Raw genomic sequence first — 22,788 nt, 5'->3', positions numbered from 1 at the left:
TAGAAGAGTGGTAACACTTTGGTTTAACATGCAAGTTAGAGGTTCGTTTTACTCTACACATCCATCCATCCATTATCCAACCCGCTATATCCTAACTACAGGGTCACGGGATCTGCTGGAGCCAATCCCAGCCAACACAGGAAACAAACCCCAGGCAGGGTGCCAGCCCACCGCAGGGCACATACACACACACACACCAAGTACTAGGGACAATTTAAAATCACCAGTGCACCTAACCTGCATGTCTTTGGACTGTGGAGTACCAGGAGGAAACCCACACAGACACAGGGAGAACATGCAAATTCCACGCAGGGAGGACCCGGGAAGCAAACCTGGGTCTCCTTACTGCAAGGCAGCAGCGCCACCCACTGCGCCACTCTACTCTACACATGTGAAAATTAATTTCTACTGAAGGAAGAAAAAAGCAAGGATACAGACATATGGTTTCAACTTTAGCAAGTAATGTGTATATGTGGTGAGAAATCATTACTTAGCAAACAAAAGAAACCAACAGCACAGCTATGCAGAAATGCCCCTGCCTCCCACATGGAATCAAAACAGGGCCCAAGTGTTTTGAGATTAGCTAGTGCACCACTCATGTACCCAATTACAATTAGTTTAACGTTAACTCAATGTGACCCATAAATGGGGAATTGAGAGTTACCAAAAAATAGAAAAACAGCCAGATGTGAGTCTTTAGTTTCTGGACTGTATTTGACAATTGAGACACTAGCCAAAGTCAGCATTTGGGCAGCTGTGAAAAGCTTCCAGTGCAATGAAAACGCACATAATTTATCATTTCTCTAGCCTGGGTATTGTCAACGATCATACTGTGCAATTGGATCACTCAAAAGAGTATTGCAGTCTGCTCTGTGGATGACAAATATTTACAGCAATTGAATACCACATATAATTGTTTCTTTGTGAGCAGAATTTTAATACAAACCACCACAAACCTTTCTGGTATGGCGGAATATGAAAATAACAAAACAATGAAATCCTGAAAAAGGCACAGCAACTTAAATAGGCTACTTAGAGTACATATTATCATAAACAGTGTTGCCCAGAATCGTAAGTAGCAAGGAATATTTATAAAAAAAAATAATAAATGTACCAGAAAAACAAACAGCAGTTTTATATAATAAAAAATAAGCATATCAGAAGATGTCTTTACAACAAGATTTTACTTCTACAGCACATTTTCATTTACAAAATGTAGCTTAAATTGCTTAAAGTGCTGTACAAGATTTTAAAGAAAAAGTTGCAAGGAAAAACAAAATAAATTAGAAATAAACATGAGTAAGAATAAATAAATGCCATACCAAAAATTGTATAAATCAATACATCTTCTTATATAATACTCTACCATGGCTGTTTGTTTGTCTGTCCAGGGTTTTTAAATCACCTGTAGCTCGCAAACCATTTAACCTATTGACCTGAAATTTGGTACACATATACTATGTGACATCTACTATCTGCTTTCAGGGTGAGGATTGAACTGCAAGGTTATTTTTATTTTATTTTATTGTAGAATCAACTCTCTGCAGTGACCAGCAGTGTGGTGCATGTGTACAGGCGCTGTTCTCAATCCCTACCCCCTTCGCCATCACTTCCCCTACCTCTTCATATCTTAAATTATTCTTGAGGCAGATTGGAAAGTGCCAGCTTAAGTGAAAAATTAAAGAAAACGTACTAAGTAATCGCAACACAAACATTGACTTAATCAGTTTTAACGTGAAAACATGACGATGAAAGAAGAGAAGAAGCGGGCCGCTAGGGTGGAGAAAAGAAGAGCTGCTCAGGAAGCAGCAAGCGCATCAACCTCTGAGTAAATGAATGCTAAACGTACAGAGAAAGAGCATGAAAACTATGAATGCTCAAGTCAAGTGTATTCACTGCATGTTATCGTGCGGTGCGCCGTTACTCGTAATGTATAATTACTAATCCACAGAAATGTTGCATGTATAAACATATAGAATTTGAACCACTAAGTCAAATAAAATCAAGCTTGATGATTAACAATAAATTGTTAGTATAAAATCCAGTTAAATGTTTAGAAATAACTAATTAGCAGTAGGTGAGGAAAAAAAAAGCCCCAGTCTGAAGGATTCCTGGAGAAAATAAACCTCTGGAGGCTCCACAGGCTATTATAACAAACAAAGTCAGATACAATCATAGGACTGGAGAGGTAAAACATAGCAATGTAAGAAATCTGACAAATGAGAGGAGACCATTCAATCCAACAAGCTCACCCTAGGCCAGCTGGATGCCCACCCTTTCCTGGGCATCCATCCATCCATTATCCAATCCACTATATCCTAACACAGGGTCATGGGGGTCTGCTGGAGCCAATCTCAGCGAACACAGGGCACAAGGTAGGAAACAAAGCCTGGGCAGGGCGCCAGCCCACCACAGGGAAATAACTAACCACTATATACATAAAAATCTTGACAAAATAAAAGAAATCAATAATGGTTCAAAAATTAATAAAGCAACTCAATCACAGCACTTTCTTACATGAAAAAAACTAATTGTTCGCAACATGCAGGAGTTCCAGAGGCAGGTTCTAACTTAAGACATCTGGGACATGATGGAAGTAATTCCTGATTTAAAAGCCCTCCCAACCTGGTCAAGAGCTGAGCTTGGAATCAGGATGACTGATGTAGGCAAAGGTTTGATTGATGAGGAAGAAAAGAAGACACACATGCTAATGAAGGGATGAAAGTTGAAAGAAGAGGCCCGTACTGTGGTTCAAAGATGTGACACCACATAGATAGATGAACAGAAGCTTGTATTAGACAGGTTTGAGGAGACACCTTCAGTTGTGTCTATTTTACTTGTTACTTTGATTCTTCTTTTATGTACTTTTGGGAAAGTGACATCCTTTTATTATGTTTCCTCTAATAAATTTTCATTATTTGAGTTTAGGGTTGTCTCAAAACTGACCTCAATCTTCCACAGTCACTAAAATTACAAAGAGAGTTTTCAAGAAGGATATTTTTTTAATATTACAGTATACTTGTAGCATTTTATTATCCATTGCCAATTATGTGCAAAGTATTTTTTTGAAAAATTAAATATCAGAAGATGATTGAATGGACCGGTGAATGACAATAATAGTTTATTTTGTGTTATACAATGTCATTTTTATTATTTGTATTATTAGTAATGTAGCAGCTTGCTAACTCATGCACATTTTTGTAACTAACAATATACACATATTCTTAACAAGATATCACAGTAATATGGTGTTTAAAACTGCTGACACTACAGGTCCAAAGTCTCGAGTTTTACTCGCTCTGTGTGGATCTTGAACCTATACTCATTGTCCTTGTGGGATTTCGGTTGTTACTCTGGTTTACATTCTAAGATCATATGTGCTAGTGTGTGATATTTGAATGCTCTAAATAAGCATAAGATGGACCAGTGCCTTTGCTGATTTTTGTTCCTTGCTAGCATACATACTGTAGCTACCAGGACAAGCTCTGTCTCCATATGACCCTGAAACAAAAAAATGGAGTAAAGGTGGCTGTTAATGACACTGATATACTAATGTCGATGTTTCTGAAATGCTTTTAGTTCCCTTCTGAATGTGGGGTTCAGTTTGCCATAGAGTCATTACATTTTAGGTTTGTTTAAGTCTGCACTATTTCCTTCTGTTTACTCCTGAATTCTAGACTAAAATGTTTATTCAGCTACCTCAGAATGATAAAGAGATTCCCTGTTAAACAACTATGTCTCTTATTTTGTTTATCTTTAATTTACTTTTTTCACAAAAGAGTATCATATCAATACAAAAAAATCTAAATCCAGCCACAGTAGAATTAACTTATTGCAAATAATACAGTAATACAGTATGTCACCTCAATTTATTCAACTTCAGTACACCAACTATATTTCATTTACAGAATCATTATTTAAATTCAGTTGTTAAACTTGAAAACCAGTCAATGCAAATACCCTAGAATACCCCATCAACACTTCACACTTCTTCCTCCCCTGGAATATACTGCAGTGTGTAGTTACACCTACCTGGAGCAATGGTAAAAGAACCACAAATATAAAAAGGCATGGAATTTTAACAGCTAAAATCGTAAGAGAGAGGTAAATATGAATAACACAAAGTAAAGCGTTAAAGAAGACACATGTACAACAAAGCCTCTCTATCCTTCCTTGTCCAACTATCACAGGTCTCAAGCATGTGCACTCCTCCTTCTCATTTATCACATTTTTCTCTTTCTGTCTTCCTTTAGTCTGTATTGTTGCTCAATGTTACTTTGCTTAGAGACTAATGGTGCATGCCTCAGCCTAGGGTTACCGCCTGCATCCTTCAGCATCCCTGTGCGCTTGACCTCTTAGCAAGCTTTAAAAAGGTGGGCCTCCATGGCAGTTTGGAAGTTATGCATTTTCTTAAAGGAAACACAGTGGGAACTATGTTCAGTTGCTTAGTGTTTGGTCACAACTGAACAGGCTTGCAAGCAACCTGCAAGACTTTCACCTCAAATGAGAAAACTGGTCTGAGGTTGCGCTGCTAGGGATTTTGTGGTTTCACCTGTTGGACTGGGCCTTTATCAGCCAGAGTTCACTCTCTCTCACTATAGAAAGTCACTATAACCTTCTGGACAACCTTGTCTCTAGCCTCCTATGGAAACACTTTTCCTCTCATAAGTGAGAATCTCTCCCTTCTGCTCTGAAGCTATTACATTCATTTTCCAATGAATGTCCTGAAGGTATTTAAAAGAAAGAAACATAAGATGAAAGCACAAAACCAGATTAGGCAGAATCCTAAAGACTGGCAGGCACAAAAAGAACATTGAAAGAAGAGGTAACAGATTATAGTATGAAAACACAAATGACAAGGAAAGCACCAAGCAAATAATCCTAACAGTTCATTCTTTTTGCAAGTGCCTTTTAGCTTACTCCAACACTACGGACATATTCAGCGATTTCATAGCAGTTTTGGCACAAAAAAAAAAAAATGTCTAGAGATTTTCACCACTCTCTCAATGTGAGGAAATAGTACTGCATGCACTCTGATATCCAGTCTCATGGTTGCAACCACAAGCTGCTGTTATTAAAAGTGAGGATGCAGCTAATAAAGAATAAAACCAAAATGGTGGCAGCCAAGAAAACAAAATTGCGATGAGAACACAAAATAATAATTAACAAAAATATATATACTCTTAAAAAATGTTCATATACTGACCAACGCTGTACCTTCTGGGTTTAACTTGACCAATTTTGATACCCACTTTTAGGTGCCCAGCATTCAAATTTCCCTCCCTAAACCTATTTATATTGATTAACCATATTAACCTGTAGTATAGATGATCTTAACTTTTAGAACAGATGACATTTAGAATATTTTTATGGGTCATGAACAAGCAAAGCATCTTACATGTAATAGATTTCAAACAAAAAATCAGGTCACCACCAGAATGACACCAGGATGTTGTAAGTCTTTAAACAAAAATAATCTTAATCTAGTGTTCTAAGAAAAGATAATAACCACATATTGGTGATAGCCATGTTTAGTGCTCATTAACACTGTATAAAACAACAAAATAAGTTTAATATGCAACTCCAATATTCTTGCTAACCCAAATCCCATAAGAGAACTTTGGTGAACAATTATTGAACATTCTGTCATGGCAGGACTTTTCCGAGAAATGTCTCAGGGTCTGGTCAGCTCTTGATATCAATGGCTAAAGAAATAAATAATGAACTCCTGAACTGAAGCATGACTGTAACCCATGTTAAAAGGAGAATCTTCCACTTATATATTCAGACTGAAAAAAAAAAATGGGCTTTTCATTATTGTAAAAAAAAAAAAACCTGAGAATTATGACAGAAATTTCAACAATGAAAGCACAGTGATTTTCCAAAATCAAAGAAACACAAAGTCCAAGACAATGCAACCAAGAGTATGTGTATGATTTTTTATAATGCTGATGTTATAATCCATATTGATTACTGTCACAAAATGCCCATAAGAGGCCTGATTTGCCCTGGCATTTGCAGCAGTAAGACAAGTAAAAGATTTGAGGAAGGCTGTCAACCATTACCCTTGATGACAATGCCATCACTCACAATGCAAGGATGGCAAAGGATGATCTGTGAAGCTTCAATTGGAAGAGACTTCACACTCACCCTATTTTGTCGACCTGGCCCCTTGTGACTTCCCCAATCTGAAGGGATACATCTGCGGGACTCATCATGCCAATGAAAAAGAGCAAGCAAAACATAACATTTTGTGGTAACACTTTATAGATTAGGTACTGTAAAAATGCATGTATTACTCATTTACTGTTATTTAACAAGATATTAGCCCAGTGTCTTCTTAACACTTATAAAACATCAGTAGATTAATTTATACATCTCTGTGCAATGTGGCATATTGACATGATGGTAAAATTACTTGTTAATATGAAGGATTCACAGGTCTTATACTAAATATGGAATATCAAGGGAAATGTGCAGCAACTAAGCCACCTCAGACCATTCCAAAGTGAAGTTTTGTTAGTCTGTCAGAGAGATGAATAAACACTTTACTGATACTCTGCAAGTGTATGAAGATCCAAAGAAATGTTTGATAAGGTCTTAGTAATAGTAAATGAGTAATAGACACATTTTGCATACCTATACTAAATTGTTACTAAATTTTATGTGAGTGACATTAATAAGCGTTAAGAACATTATGGACATTATAATAAATGTATTAGTACTAACTGGGCTTATGTTGAAAATTAACTTGTTTTTACCGGAGTTTATTTTAATCGATCTAGCTTGAAACTTTTCAATCATGCTAAATATGCTGCCTTTATGTGGTATGGGAAATACAGGAAATCCAAGGTTGTCTGTGATAAATTAATGCAAAGTAATTTCATGGTACAACAATGCAGGAATAACTTGAGTTATAGCTTACCTGAGTTCACTGAGCTGTGGAATACTATATTTTGATTTGTTTAATTTCACACAATAAAACGGATTGGCAAGAGCTTGGTATTTGTGGTCACATTGTAACTGAAGGAATGTGATTCGCACTTAAGGCATTTCCCTTCCTTTTTTTATTTAAGCTAGTCATTAATTGCTTCTTGTGTGGGCCAAGCAGTCGCCTTGCATTTTTCCCAAACTCTTACTGGAAATTTTTGTGAATTGCATGAAGGCTCAACCTCACAAATGGTATCTCACAAAACTTCCCCAAGCATGTTCATGAAACAATAATGATGAGAATGTATGGTAACACAACGTATGAGACCAGCCATGAAAGTGTGGACTAATAAGCTGCAATATTACACTTATTTAAAAAAATGTAATTACTGTAATCTATATCTAAATTATTTGTGTAAGCAGTGGTTTTGAGATTTTTTTTTTATTTGCTTTTAAGGTTTAATCCATGTGCCTGATAAGATTCCAACAGACACTACACTTCTAGACCTACAGAACAACAAAATCACAGAGATCAGAGAGAATGATTTTAAGGAATTAAAGGTTCTTCATGTAAGTTTAATTAATTTTATTTTTAACATTATTGTATGTGCAAAATGTAAATGGTGTAAAATGACTAATGAAAGGTTTCATTTTTAGATTTTTTTTTTCTTTGTTTGAGGCTTGAGGCATACTCTATAATACAACTACAAGTCTATGGTTATTACATGGCAAATGATCAATAAGGGTATAAATCAAATATTCAAAAATATTTAATAATTGTTTACATTAAATACTCTACTACTTTGTTAATGGATGAAACCATTAATAGCATGTTTGTTGGATGACCATATTTTTAAAATGTCAGAATGTGAGGTGCTTAATAGACATCTACTTGCTGGATCACATTACGGTGGTGGGCACAGTCTCATTCAAGTTTTTTGATACTAAGTGGGTGAGGTTTTATGATAATTACAATTTATTTTTTAACTGGAGCTTGTGGGATATGTTGAATTGAGCATTTCAACACACCATCTGGTGAAGCCTGGACACATGACTAAGTAAACATCAGTGATGTAACCCGGATGATCTGACTGAAGCTGATCAATCTCCAGCTTGTGTCCATGTAGCCTGCATGCTCCATGGATTACCCCCTCTTAATCCAAAGGCTTTGTGATGCTTTCTCTGCAGTTTCTGTGATGTTCTTGATGGGCTTCCTGTTGTGCAGCCCTCCCATCCCAAAGATCTTGATGGCGCAGTATACAGTCTGGTCTGCAAAACCTCAACAGCCCACTTTAATGGGCTCACATTGGGCCCTTCGTCCACAACTTCGACACTTGTCCACCTGCCCTTCATATTTGGCCTTCTTCCTCTAAATGGCCTCTTCCATTCAAACTTCCCAGGGAATAGTTAATTCTAGCAGAACCACTTGTTTTGAAAATTTGAACATTTAACTATTTTTATGTGCCCCAGAGCACAAAACTTAGACCTTGGACTCTCCCACTGAACACATGATGCCTGTTCACCCTACAGTATCGTATAAAGCAATGTGTGCTACTTTGACTACACATTGGCCATTTATTCTTTGTGAGAGCTGGTAAAAATGATGAAGGTCAGTCACTTGGCAGGTAATTTTGATTGAAATTGTGAGTTAAGAGATGATATTATTTTGGACATGTATGGCATTATTTGAAAAATGTTCATTAAAAACCTTTCAGTAATCCATTAGAAATATTAACCTCGGGCCTCATGTATAAACAGTGCGTATGCACAAAAATGTTGTGTACACCCGTTTCCATGCTCACATCATGATGTATAAAAACTAAACTTGGCATAAAGCCATGCACATTTTCACACCAGCCCAATCTCTGCCATATGCAAGTTCTCCGCTCAGTTCTGCAAACTGGCGGCACACTGCGTCAAAACAGTGCTACTGTTCCTGTGTGGTTTTCCTTTATTTTTTAGATTCACATCCCTGATACGGCTTTATTAAATATATATAAATTAACAGCATATTGTTTTATTAGTTTAAGGCATCGGAATACAATCAACCCATAACCATATAATGGAGCACAGAATGGCCAAACTATTCCAAATACTATAGCTCCTGTAGCATTGTCACTGTCATTGCAGAACTCAGAGTATTTAACCCACTGTATCTGAGTGTGGAAACAAAGCTCTACAGCAGCTGCTTGGAAAGCTCTACTGCAGATTGTGTCAAGAGCGGGGAGAAATATCGGGATAGAGCTTCTAGCACACACTGCCTCAGCTTTCCGCACAGTATATTTGAACTTCTTCCATTCGACAAACGCTTCAGAGCCTTTCCTGTACTGACCTCGCGGTTCAGAAACAGTTTCATCTCAAGAGCTATAAATGCACTCAATCAGTCCATCAAGTGCTCCTGGTAGAACTGTTTGTACATATAAGTATAGTTACCTCACTGTAAACTTGCATTACAGTTGTAATATTTAACAATCTGGGCCAATTATGCTTTCATATTTTATATTTTTCACAGTTGTTTATCCTATTATTAGTCTTGTTATTTTACTATTTTATAGGAAAATAAGTTTATAGAGGATTTGCATATTGAATCTCATTGTACCATACAATAACAGTAAAGGAATTCAATTCAATTGAGAGTGCTTATTTACAGATGAAGATGACTGGGTTCTAGGTCGATTTAGATTTTCAGGCATTATCTTTGTGGAGCTCTTGATATCATATTAAAGATGAAATACATTAAAGTATATATATATATATATTACATTATACAAATATATTTTAAACTTCATTTAGACAATGTACACTATATTGTTAATGATTAAATATGCAAGGACTCGGTGGCACAGCATCAACGATGAGCTGGTGTCCCGTTCAGGGATTGTTCCTGCCTCACGCTGTATGCTTGCTGGGACGGGCGTTACCCTGGATGGATAGATGGATGGAATAATTAAACAGGTACTATGAAGACATTTCAATGTTCCTTAAATGTTTTGAAGAATCAGTGTTCTAAGCCTACAGATGGCTTGACATTTATTAAATAGTTGATTGTTTGGCGGTTGGTTATTTAAGGAAAGAAAAGAAAGGACAGGAATCAGGGGTTTGTACGTTTGAAAGGAACAGGGCTGCTGCAATAAATTATTTCATCGAAGGTTGCGCACGATGCAGCAAGCATCTTGCGGGAGGCAAGAACAATCTCTGAAAGGGGCGTCTGCTCGTTGCTACCACTGCACCAACGTGCCTTAATGTTTTATACATGCTTTAATTTCTGTCATCATGAAAATATCAAGTATGCATCTTAGAATTTAAATTGTTCAGAGAGTTGTAATATGAATTTAATGTATTTTTTGTCCTGTTGGTGTAAGAGAAAGCCTGTTTAAGAAACACATACTGATTCACACACGTAAGAGTACATAGAATATGAAGCATTTAACATGCTACTTTAGTTATGATGGGTTTTGAGAAACTAGTGAATGATTTTAAGATGAAGTTTATGATGTTCTACTTTAATGACAAAATAAACTATGTGATTAAAGTTGAAATTTCAGCCTTTTTTTCACAATATGTCCCAGTTTTTTTCTTTTCTCTGTACCCTAATACTCTTCCATATGACACTCAGTTGGTGGCTATGACTCACGTTTTAGATATCTGACCACTTTTTACTTATTTCGGGCACTGTGGACTTTCTGAATTTGAACTTCTGAGTTTCTCCACCACTCTATTACTTAATCAACTTCCTTTAGTTGTTTATATCATGGCTTAAACCAAGAAATAGTACTTGCCTCTACTTACTATTCACTGAAATTCTTTTTTTTCCCAGTGCTTTTGCCATTGTCTTTTCACAGAATGCAAAACGTAAGGGGCTAGTTATATTGATTTGCATATTCAAAGAGGTGTAATTCTGGGAGGAGTCAGGATTTATGGAGCGGAAGAACATGGAAGTTGGCGTATGCACAGATTTATGCATCTGGATTTTTTCGTGCGTACACACATTTCCGCTTTTGTCCATACACCATGTTTTAATGTGAATTCTACACACAACGTTATGTATGATGCCAATGGCCTAGAAGTAACAGAGGATCATTCAGTTGAACCTGCAATCAATATATTCTGTTTCTCTTCTCAGTACTCAAATGTGGCAGTTGATGCTACTGCCCACCTGCCAAATTGTTTTGCTTGCCTAAGGTAAAGTCATCTCTGGTGGAAGATCACAGGAATCATCGGGTAGGGGGGTCCTTTCATCGGATTCGCTGGTCCATCAATGACTCAGCTGTGGAATGGCAAAAAAGGGGGAGGCAGCTTGATGGCCAAGGTCTTCAGGACACTGAACAAATCCAAATTGGATTATGTGATATCATCTAGTGTTGAATTCTGCTCTGTACTTCTAATATTTCTATTGCACTATTATATTGTACTGAGGATTACTTTTGTTCTGTTCCATGTATTGTATTTACCCCCCTTTTTTTGACACCCACTGCACACCCAACCTACCCAGAAAGGGGTCTCTCTTTGAACTGCCTTTTCCAAGGTTTCTTCCTTTTTTCCCTACAAGGGATTTTCTGGGAGTTTTTCCTTGTCTTCTTAGAGTGTCAAGGCTGGGGGTCTGTCAAAAGGCAGGGCTTATTAAAGCCCATTGCGGCACAAAAATAAATTGTATCGTAGTGTATTGCATTGTATAGGGGTAGAGAGATTAGCATGTCACCATGCCCAGCTTTACTCAATCATCAAACACTTTAAAAGAAATAATGTGAAACTGGACACTAGAATGATTTAAAATACCTGAATATAAATTATAAAACAGTATTCTGTACAGTGTTAAATATTATTAACCCTATAACCATTAAGCAAAGTCATGGTTTACAAGAGATAATTTAATAACATTATTTTAAAACTAGGATTTAACTTAGCTACGAGGGACGTTCAAAACATTTCCACACTTTTGTATTTTCGTTGGAAATGGTGAAGGCAGGAGGAGTAGTAATTGGGCACTAAAAACTTGGTACGATGCTGGGAAAATTTCATTACAAGCGAAGATGACTATGTACAAAAGTGATGTAATTGTTTTTGAAATTCTTAATAAATAGAGTTTAAAAAAATGCAGAAACTTTTTGAACATCCCTCGTAAATATTTTACACTCAGAGAACAAATACTGCATATTACACTTTCTCTTTGCTTTGTCTTTATTTTATTGCATCCCAGGCTCTTATCCTTGTAAACAACAAAATCACAATCATCCATCCAAAAGCCTTCATTCCTCTGGGAAAGCTGCAGAGACTCTATTTGTCGAAGAACATGTTGAAAGAAATGCCAGTCAACATGCCTAAAAGCCTGCAAGAGTTGCGAGTTCATGAGAACGATATCTCTAAAATCAAGAAATCATCGTTTGAAGGAATGACCCACGTCATTGTTATGGGTAATGCTCTTTAATAATATCAATATTAGATAAAGTCTACAGGCAAATGTAGGTTGCTCTCAAAATGATACTGAATGGAAAATGAAAAATGTTATTAAGTCAAAAAATATATTTCTATGCAGGGAATACGTCTGAATATTTTGTAAGAACTGCCTGCTGATGAGCATTGAAGTCTGCTTTGAATGATTTCTTACTGAAAGTTATTGTCTACACATGGGTGGTATATATTTATTAAATGATAGATTGCCCTATCCTAGTCTGCTAAGACTTCCCAGGGTATGACAAATAACTAATTAATTAGGAGGGATATGTACAGTCTCCTATATTTATAGGAGGAAATAGTAACACTCTCCACCACTCTGGGGTAATTTAGCAAAACACTGCAGTGTCAACAGCACCAATTGTGCTTTGTGATATTCCTGATATTGTTCTAGATCATAATTCAGAAATATATATACCTTATAATATGCAAACAAATCACAGAAAGCATTTTCCCCTTTTAGAACTGGGCTCAAACCCATTCAAGAGTTCAGGAATTGACAGTGGAGCATTTCAGGATCTTAAAAGACTGTCTTACATCCGTATTTCTGATACCAACATTACTGCAATTCCTAAAGGTAAATCAAATTTGATTTAAGAATTACAAACAGTCTTTGTAGTTTTTTTGTAGATATTTAAATTAAAAATTCTGTAGTTAGCTAGCTTACTTATTTTATACTTATCTGGTCATGGTGCATTTTCTGTGCTTTAATTTACTTAAGGGAAATGTAAAATGAAAGACCTTGTCGGCATTATTTAGTTCTACTGTCTAACATTTCCAATGACTTTTTATTGTATTGGCCTACTATATTTCCTTCTTTACTTTGCAAAATGAAGTGATTGTCTATCTGACTTTGTTTAATACATCTTTTCTAGGTCTTCCAAGCTCTTTGTCTGAACTCCATCTTGATGGCAACAAAATTTCTAAAGTAGATGCTGATAGTCTTAAGGGTCTCAACAATTTGGCTAAGTAAACATTATTTTATAGCTTTTCTTATATATAATGCAAAAAATGAAATCTAAGCAAAGTGAAAAGTATTTAAATGACATATTTCATGACATTGAATCTAGTTAGAATTATTGACATGCAGAAAATTGTATTCATGATTATTTAGCTCATTTTAAGAAATCTTGTCAAGTAAATTTTGATTACCCCTTTGGCAGAATTTTTTGCTAAATACAAACAAATCATCTCCGGTTTAAAGTTTTCTTGTCTAGTTTTTGCATATGCATGTTTGCAGTATAGCTTTTTATATTATCTATTTCATGTTGGTATTATTTCACGTCTTAATTCATACATAACTTTTTTCTTACACTAGGCATTTCCTAACACAATTAGGAATAATAAAAATCAAATAAAAACACGTATTAAATATCTCTTAACATTTTGTAACAATAATACTGTAGATAATTAAGTCAGTAAAGTAATCCATAAAATTATTATTTTTATGATCAATTTTATGATCAGTTATGTTATTTATTAAATGGATAAAACATCCAAATGACAACGTTGTGCACAAATAAATTTTATAATGAAATAACTACACTCTCTCAATGCCTTAAACTCAACAAATCCATAAATATACTTAAGTACACACCACCTGATTTAGTAATGGCACAATTGTCCAAAATAAGATCAATGCAGATATGGAATACTGTTTCAAATAGTAGTCAATTAAATCAAAATTACAGACTGCAGAATTCATTGATGGCTTCTTCTGCAGCAAAAGAGAAGTGACATTTTATAAATTGTAAATGAACTTCAACTGAAGATGACACACCTCAGACAAATTCTACTTGATTAGTACAAATTGATACAAAACGTTGATCGCAAAAGAACACAAACATTTACTGAATAATAAGATTCTAGGTCAATCTTCTTACATGACAGTTGGGATTCAGTAAAAAAGAATGTTTCAACATCAAGGAATTGACATTACTAAGTGGCGGCAGCAGCCCTATGCTGTCACTGTGCATCGCAATCTGGTTTGTATCTCTTGTCATTGTAAGTAGTGGCCCTCCCAGGTGAATGTTGCTGTAGGCGCATCAGCTACACCAACCTGTTCAGCACCACGATCAGCTGATACTGGTACCTCACATTCATTTTCAATTACTTTTATTGAAATCGGAGTCTGACAAGTCAGAGTCCAATTCAGTGATAATATGCAAAACGTCATCTAAGGAGTATTTTGCTTCTGTTTCTCGCCAGATGTCGATGATATTTGTGCTGTGGTTTGCTCCTCCCTACTCACACAACTAATGAAGCATCCCTTTCCTTCTAGCAAAGAGAGTCCAACTAAAATATAACGGTTTTGCCACTGTTTACAGTTGATTAACACAGTCAACCCCTCCTTTTGACAAAAGTCGACATCCGCCCTGAAAGAGTTAGAAAACTAAGGAGAAACTTTGACAAATCTAGAATGTTTTAGGAGAAATGAAAGAAATAGAAACACAAGAAGAATTAAGGGTGGCTAAAGCAGAAACAGCATAACTAGAAATGCTTGGGTCAAAACAGCATGCCATAATTGTTTTAACAGATAAAGTGACAGAAAAAAGTAAGGGTGATGAGATCAAGCATACACTATTTAGAGGGATTTGGGTAGGCAATTAAATTCAGTGTTTAGAATTCCAAACATCGTTAGATTTTATACAGTAAAGACGTCAACGTGAAAGTATATATTACAATAATTTGGTGACAAGGGAGCAAAATACAAATGGGATAGAACTTAGTGCAGCTCATTTATGACTTGTTTCTGTCAAAGGACAGTTGTCATATATTTGGATTATAAATTATTTGGGAGGTGTGTACTGGAAAAAACAATTACATATAAAGTCTGTAGAATATCAGTGTTTATAATGACTCAGTGAGCCAGGCGGAATATTCTAAGGGAAGATTCTCCCTAATGAATAAAATTGTTCAAGGTCTTGATATACAGTATATGAGGTCAAAAAAATAAGAAAAAGGTATAATGGCAGTAAAAAATTTGATTCAGAACAGATTAGTTGCAGTAAATGTGGGATGAGGAAGAAGTTCTTGTGCTCCATAGCTGGAAGGTCTGGTCAATAAACTCGAAGGAGACTTCCATTTGCAAATGCATGCATTCTCAAACCAGCTTAACTCAATTTGGGGTTGCGGAGGCTGCAGGGTATCTTGGCATCACTGAACAGTCACATTATTAAAACTCAGATTTTTCCATCTGTAAGGCAGCAGTGCTAACCACTGTGCCACCCAGAAAGCATTCAGATTACCAAAATGATCACTTCACAAAATACCTTCTGGTGTATTAGCTTCATTTTAAATCACACTTTACAACTTTACTATAACTTGCCACATGGGTCTTATGTTATCATTACCATCTTGTTCTGAACTTTCAATCAAAATGCAGCAGTGTTAAATGAACTGGAGAATATTTCAGAAAAACACTAAAAATAAAAGGATACAGTTTTATCAGCTTAATGTTGATTGTGTGAATTAGTTTGTGTAAACGGTTGTTCTTGGTATTTTGTATGTAAATATTTCTATACAAGAAAGGTTGATTGATTGTCTGATCATTTTTGTAAAACTAAAAATGCAATCTTCCTTGGTTGTTTAATGACAAATCGGCATGACAAGGTATTTCTGTAAGATGTGCAACCAAATGTGAAAGTTATTTTGAGAATATACAGATAAGACCAAAAATGTAACAAGTCCATGAAATACACATACATTATAAAAAATAATAAAAGAAAACAAGTGAAAATTGTTGAAAATAAGTTATTATCCTGCCAAGTCATTAAGCAATTTCACCATGAACACCAGCAATATGATTAAAATGCTATTCAAAGAAGTGGATTCTTCAGCTTTTTTCAGTTATAAAAGAGTGTGAGTTTCTTTTCTGCCAATATTGAAACATAACTAAATAGCTCAAATAACTAAGGAATATGTTCAAAATCTAACAATCCATGATGTTTTGTCTTAGTTACCAAAATTGGAAAGGTGCTTATTTTTATACAAAATGTACAGCATACAAATGGAGAGCTGGACCACCCGGTACCGCCTGTATCACATAGTCTCCTTTTATTACATTTCCAAGGTAAAAGGCCAGCACTGGCAGTGATCCCAGAAGTTGTCTTTACTAGTGTAAGGACTGGAGTTGCTGATTGTAATTTGGCCCGACAGAATGAAATTAATGTAATTATGTGTGGTTAAGGGCTCATCATGTTGTAGCGGTGAACACTGCTGCCTGGGGGCTCTTGGATTCTGAATTAAGTAGCCTGTGAACATTCTATGTTCTTGTGATTTCTAGTTGTAATAACCTATTAGTAGATTTTCCTCCTGTAGTTCATGTTTCTCTTTGTGATAAAATCAAATAATAATAATACATGTAGGCAGAGCAGCTGCCAGCCCAGGGACAGACTTGTTTGCTTTTTAGAGCACCTCAATATAAAATGATTACATAAAATAATTATCGATAGATTCTTAGACATGGCTGCACTGTTTTTTTAAGGCTAAGCATTGGCTAGCATGCTTTTTATCTTTCGCAGATTTTTCAAGAAAACATAATACAATCATTATACTGCCTGGAAACTAAATAAAATGCTATCTAAGAGTAGCTTTAGAGTCGTAAGGTGGATTGTGGTTTTCTTTGTAGTTATAAAATGGCTCACCCTGGCTCTAGTTACTATATGTTTCTTTAAATTATGTTGATGCAAAATGGGGTATGAATTTTGCTCAAATTTGTTTTCCTATACATTGGTTGAATTGTCATCCATTTGTTGTTTAGGCTGGGTCTGAGCTATAATCAAATAGCCTCCGTGGAGAATGAAACCCTTACCAACGTTCCTCACTTGAGAGAACTGCATCTGGATAACAATCTACTTACAAGCGTCCCTCCAGGTCTGCCAGAGCACAAGTATATACAGGTAGGAAAGAAGGTACACTTTATATAAAATGGGTAGCTTTAATGAAATGTCAGGCATCTAATCTAGGGTTGGTTCTTGCCTTGTACCCAGTTTTGCCAAAATATGCTATCTTGTACCAAATCCAGCCACAATAGGCTATGGCTCCCTATGATCCTACAGTAGAGATGGTTTTAGAAAATCAATAAAGATGGGGATGGAATGAGTTGATATAATGTGATATCAAGTCAAAAAAATATTTATAATGTAAATGTGTAATGTGATGACTTGTATAAATGAATACCTTACATAAAATATGCTCCTATAATGTGAACAGAATAAGATGTCCTGTATGTCTCCTAAGAACATACAGTTGAGGAGGAGCGTCTACCAGAGTGAAAGCACTCATTTTAAAATATTTACATATTTGACTGAAGAGTTTATTTAAGACAGCAAAACAACATATGAGATGTACAACTGGTTACATTTCTTTTGTTTTGTTTTTTTTTTCAATTGGAGCCCAAGCAAGTAAGAAACTTGCTTGTGGTCATACAGTGCCAGTAGTGGAATTTGACACCGCAGCCTCATGGTTTGAGGTCCAAAGCCTTAGGTCCTGCACCACAAAATGAGTATTATTGTTTCTTATTATTTGGCTGACACCTTTATCCAGTGTTACTTACAATGTCTGAGTTACCATTGGTTACATTCCTTTTGTTTTTTCCTAATTGGAGCACAAGCAGGTAAATGACTTGCTCGTGGTCACAAAGTGTCAGTAGTGGGATTTGACCCCACAACCTCATGTTTTGAAGTCCAAATCCTTAACAGCTAGAATGTAGATCCTGTGATACTGACAGTATTTATTTTATACAGGAATACAGCTTTACTTTCAATATGACAGACTTCTGCTATCTGTGCCCTCAACTAGAGTTCTAGTGCTGGTCTAGGGTGGTGAATTTAATTTAATCCTCTTCATGAAACAGCCATTTTAGCATTGCACACTAGGCATCTATGTCTGTGTATATAATCACAAGTACAAGATTTACGGAGTTTATTTGCAGAGTACATTTCTACGTATGATATAATATGTCTGCTTAAGACATTTCCTAAGTGATAACATTCTGAATTGCTAGTTTAATGTATACTCCATAGTATCAGAGTAAGATTTCCAACAGTGTTAACATAAATGTGATTTGCCAGTTTTCATGGAATGCTTTGAATCTTGATCTTACCCAAGTGCTGGTGTCTTTTAGGTAATTTTTTGTTATTACTGAATATTTGGCAGACATCCTTACTCGAAGCAAATTACAAGATTAGGATAAGTTACAACTGGTGTACTACGAGTGACATTCAAAAAGTTTTTATATTTTCATTGGAAATGGAGAAGATGGGAGTAGTAGTAATTGAGCATTAAAGAGTTGGTACGACACTGCGAAAATTGCATCGCAAAGGAATATGACTATGTAGAAAAGTGATGTCATTTGTTTTTGAAAATCTTAATAGAGTTAAAAAAGTGCGGAAACTTTTTAAACGTCCCTAGTAAATATTTTACACTCAGAGCATCAAATAGGTTAAGTGACACACTCAAGAGTTTCACAGAGGGCTGATAACTGAGATTCAGTTAGCAGCCTTAAGTTTTAAAGTCCACTGCCATTGCACTAAGGTCATGCTTCTGTATAAAATGTGTGTTTTCAATATGATCAAACAGAGTGGCCTATATAAATGTACATCTGAAATGTGATAATAATAAACTTTGATGCTATAATTACTGTCCTTATGAAATAGGTAGCTCTACTGTTATGATATGAGAAGATCACATTCAGTAATAATAATAATAATTCTTTACATTTATAAAGCGGTTTTCTCACTACTTAGAGCACTTTCCACACAGGGAGGACCCGGAAAGCTAACCCATAATCTCTTCACCGCAAAGCAGCAGCTAAGAAGATAATACCATACAAAATGTTTTATATTGTTTTTTTTATTTCGACACATAATAATTTCAGTAGTCTGTTACTCAAATTAATTTTTGTGCCTTTGTGCTTTTTAATTAATAAATTATGACCCATCTTTTTTATAAGCTGGCCAAAGCGAGAAGCCAGAAAATAAAACCAAAGAGGATACTCCATAAGAATCCTTCCAGAGGAGGCCTAAGATTTGATAGATTCCTAAATCTACAACCTCATATCAGCAGGACTCAAACACAATAAAATGTTCTTTACAAAGCCTCATCCCAGTGCTTATGAATTATTCTTGGTGTTACTAGAAAAGAGTTCTACCAACTGCCAGGATGCTTTGCTTTGTTGGTTCTGGAGCTTAGCCTAAGATATGTAATTCTCTTTTAAGCAGTGTAATAACTTGAGACAGGAACACCAAACACCACATCACCTTTGATGTTAAGATTATAAAGATTCCCTTTCTTTTGTGTGCACTACATGTTTAACAGTAAGCCCTGCTGTTTCACCTACAGTATGTTGTATTTTTGCCATGACCTTCAAAATGACAGAACTTTCCTCACTTGGGCTTGGATCCTTGTAAAACATGCTGCATTTAACCAGAATTTTGGAAAAAAAAACAATAAAAACAAAATTTGTATTATTTGCATCACGTTGTGCTTTGTAAAGAATAATATTTCTTATTGCATCATAAGAGTAGACCTGCTCGTCTAGTACCATTTTAAAGTTGTGAATGAGGGGATGGTTTTGTAGTTTCCCTATGCTTACAATGCCAACCAAACCAAAGTGCATCTTTAAGACACAAACTGAATGAAATGTAACAAACAAAAATAAAAGAAGTTCTGTTGTATCTATGGACCTTCTTAAATGTTTGTATTACTGGCGGTTACTGACCCACTTACCCACCACTTGATACCACAGTATAAAAATTCAAATAACGTCCATTTATTTTTGTATACAGACTGTGTCTACCTCCCAGCCTTCCATCTCTCATTCTGTCTCTGTTTGTATTTCACACCAAATCCTTGTGTAAAAGTCATAAAGTCAGGAGGTGAGTTTGGGGCACACACTTGATTAGTGGAAGGAACAGAGGCAAGGATTTGGAGTGAAACAGAGACAGAATGAGAGATGGAAGGCTGGGAGGTGGACACAAAATAAATGGTACCCAAACTCTCCTCTTTTAAGTCAGTGGTAAACCGATGTGTTATACTATTTGAAATTGGAAAAAATCAAATACTCAGTTAGAGGATCCGTACAGACTTTTTTCAAAACATGGCAGGATCTAATCAGTAATATTTTAAAATAAGCTCTTAAAGCACAGAGGAAGCAATTATTTCCGTATTTCTCTGTCTTATGCATCCATCTCATCAAATTTATTAATTTAGGTATGTTTACAAGCCTTAAATTTCACGCCGTTTGCGTTGCTGTCTCTCTCAATGGTGGAGATCGATTTGTTCTTAACTCAGTTTTACTTTTTGTAAAGATTGATTGATTTGTATGGATTGCAATAAAATAAAATAAAAAAATGGACATATAAGTTATGAATTCTTAAACTGTGGTATCAAGTGGTGGGTAAGTGGGTCAGTAACTCCCAGTATTACAAACATGTAAGAAGGCCCATAGATACAACAGGATTTCTTTTACACTCAATGGGTTGCTGGCCAAGGGAGGAATTTCAGCCCCACACAGGGGTTACTTCTGGTGCAATCCCTAGAGCTACTTCCAGAAGGTATTTCAGGCACCATAAGTTCTGGATCTTTCTCTATGAAGCTGCCATCCACTCTTGAAATGACTATCCACTTGCCTAGATTACCGATCACCATTTTTTGAAATTTTGTGAAAAGGTGTAACTTTGACCCCTCGTATACCATTTGGAGTTGAACCCCTGGGTTTGGTTGATGTGGCATGCAAAACTTTAAGTCCTTCTAATCATTTTTGACTAAAGACATCTGTTGGTATACTCTTAATCATAAGGGTGCACAAAATATGGTTCAAAATTGGTCTAAAAATGAGGGATTTTTCAGGACTTGTATAACTAGACATCAAGATGCATGCAATCATATGGAGATGTTTTACTGTACTGGCAGTCAGGAGGCAATATACAAAAAAAATGAAATGATTTCAAAGCGTTCATATCTAATTGTTAAGAACACAAAACATATTTGTCATTTGAAGAATTTTAGAACTGAATTTTCCAACATTAACTACATTATTATGTACTGTTTTGTTTTCTGAGTTAACCTCTGCCCTGCCATTTTTTCCCCCTCAGGTGGTGTATCTTCACAACAACAAGATTGCTGCAGTGGGCACGGAAGACTTCTGCCCTCCCAGCTACAACACAAAGAAGGCAATGTATTCTGGAATCAGCCTTTTCAGCAATCCAGTGCCATATTGGGAAGTGCAGCCCATCACCTTCCGCTGTGTCTTTGATCGCTCTGCCATTCAGCTAGGAAATTACAGGAAAAAATAAACCATTAAAGAGTTAAGCTCATTCCCCACCCCTACCTGCTCTCCCAGTGAGACAGAACAAAAAATGAAAGACTGACCATTTGTACTATATAGATCAAATTGCTGAAATCTGGTTTATTTTGATTTAAGAAAAGGGTATAAAAATTTATTATAAATAAGGCAAATTAATGTCTCAGTTCACAGACAGAGTTAAGCTTTCAATAGAATTCCTGCTGCATTTAATCGGTAGCTGACGGTACCCTGTATAATTGCATTAGGATTTTTATACCTGTGTAGCGATGGATTACGTGTACACCTTTGTTTGCATACTGTTGGTTTTTTTTTTTAACTCTGTGGAAAGTAGAGAGCACTTCATCCTGTTCCTTTTGAGTATGTCTTTTGCAAGCCTGCTTCTTTGTGGGGTTTTCTGTGTTTAGTTTTCCACAATGTTTAGCACCTTTTTTTAATGACCACTGTAATGTCCCCTTAGAAACCAGAATGCAGAATGAATCATGGTTGTCACAGCTTAGAATAACGGAATAAACAACACAATGTATGTATACGGCAATGCTGTCATGGAGGCTATCGGCATGGCTTTTACGGTATATTTTGCTGATCTTCATTGAAATGTAAATGAGAGAATATATCTTAAAGCTGTTTAGTAAAATACGTCTGCCAAAATTCATTATTTTCAATGTGAATGTTACGATCACATACAATATACTAGAATTGTTTGTAATTTTTTTTTAAATAATGCAAACTCTGTTAAACGTGTTCACTCATAATATCACTAATACTGTGGAGATGAAAGGTAAGTTATCATGCCTTGATGGTCCTTAATGAAATACAATACTTTGACTAAAATGAACATCACATTGAACAATAGGTGGGTGTCTCTTCTTCATTTTACAACATTTTCTTAAAGCAGTTTTGGTGTTTCTGACCTTTTTATATACATATTTTTTAAGATTTCTGCTTAAATGTGTTTCACTACCAAAGTTGTTTCACACACATTAAGACTGCCAGTGTTAGATGAACACCTAAGTGTTGAACACTGGTAGTTTTACTGGGGAATAATGCTGTGGATGAAAACTAACTTGATCCAGTTTTTGGACTGAGGGGAACAAGAT

General features: G+C 35.8%; 1 protein-coding gene across 1 annotated transcript in view; it reads left to right on the top strand.

The window, feature by feature from the left end:
* The window catches only part of dcn (decorin), an 87,059-nt gene extending 64,516 nt beyond the window's left edge, over positions 1–22,543 (top strand). Inside the window, exons 3-8 of the mRNA XM_039761802.1 lie at positions 7,388–7,500; positions 12,128–12,341; positions 12,845–12,958; positions 13,257–13,350; positions 17,144–17,282; positions 21,480–22,543. Of these exons, the coding sequence (XP_039617736.1) occupies positions 7,388–7,500; positions 12,128–12,341; positions 12,845–12,958; positions 13,257–13,350; positions 17,144–17,282; positions 21,480–21,680 (875 nt within the window). The 3' untranslated portion in view covers positions 21,681–22,543. The remainder of the gene's footprint in view (positions 1–7,387; positions 7,501–12,127; positions 12,342–12,844; positions 12,959–13,256; positions 13,351–17,143; positions 17,283–21,479) is intronic.
* Positions 22,544–22,788: the final 245 nt, after the last annotated feature.

This window comes from Polypterus senegalus, chromosome 8 (assembly GCF_016835505.1).
Source record: "Polypterus senegalus isolate Bchr_013 chromosome 8, ASM1683550v1, whole genome shotgun sequence".
In the NCBI taxonomy this organism is placed as follows: Eukaryota; Metazoa; Chordata; class Cladistia; order Polypteriformes; family Polypteridae; genus Polypterus; species Polypterus senegalus.
Note: the sequence above shows the minus strand (reverse complement) of the source record. Positions and strands in the feature narration are given on the sequence as shown.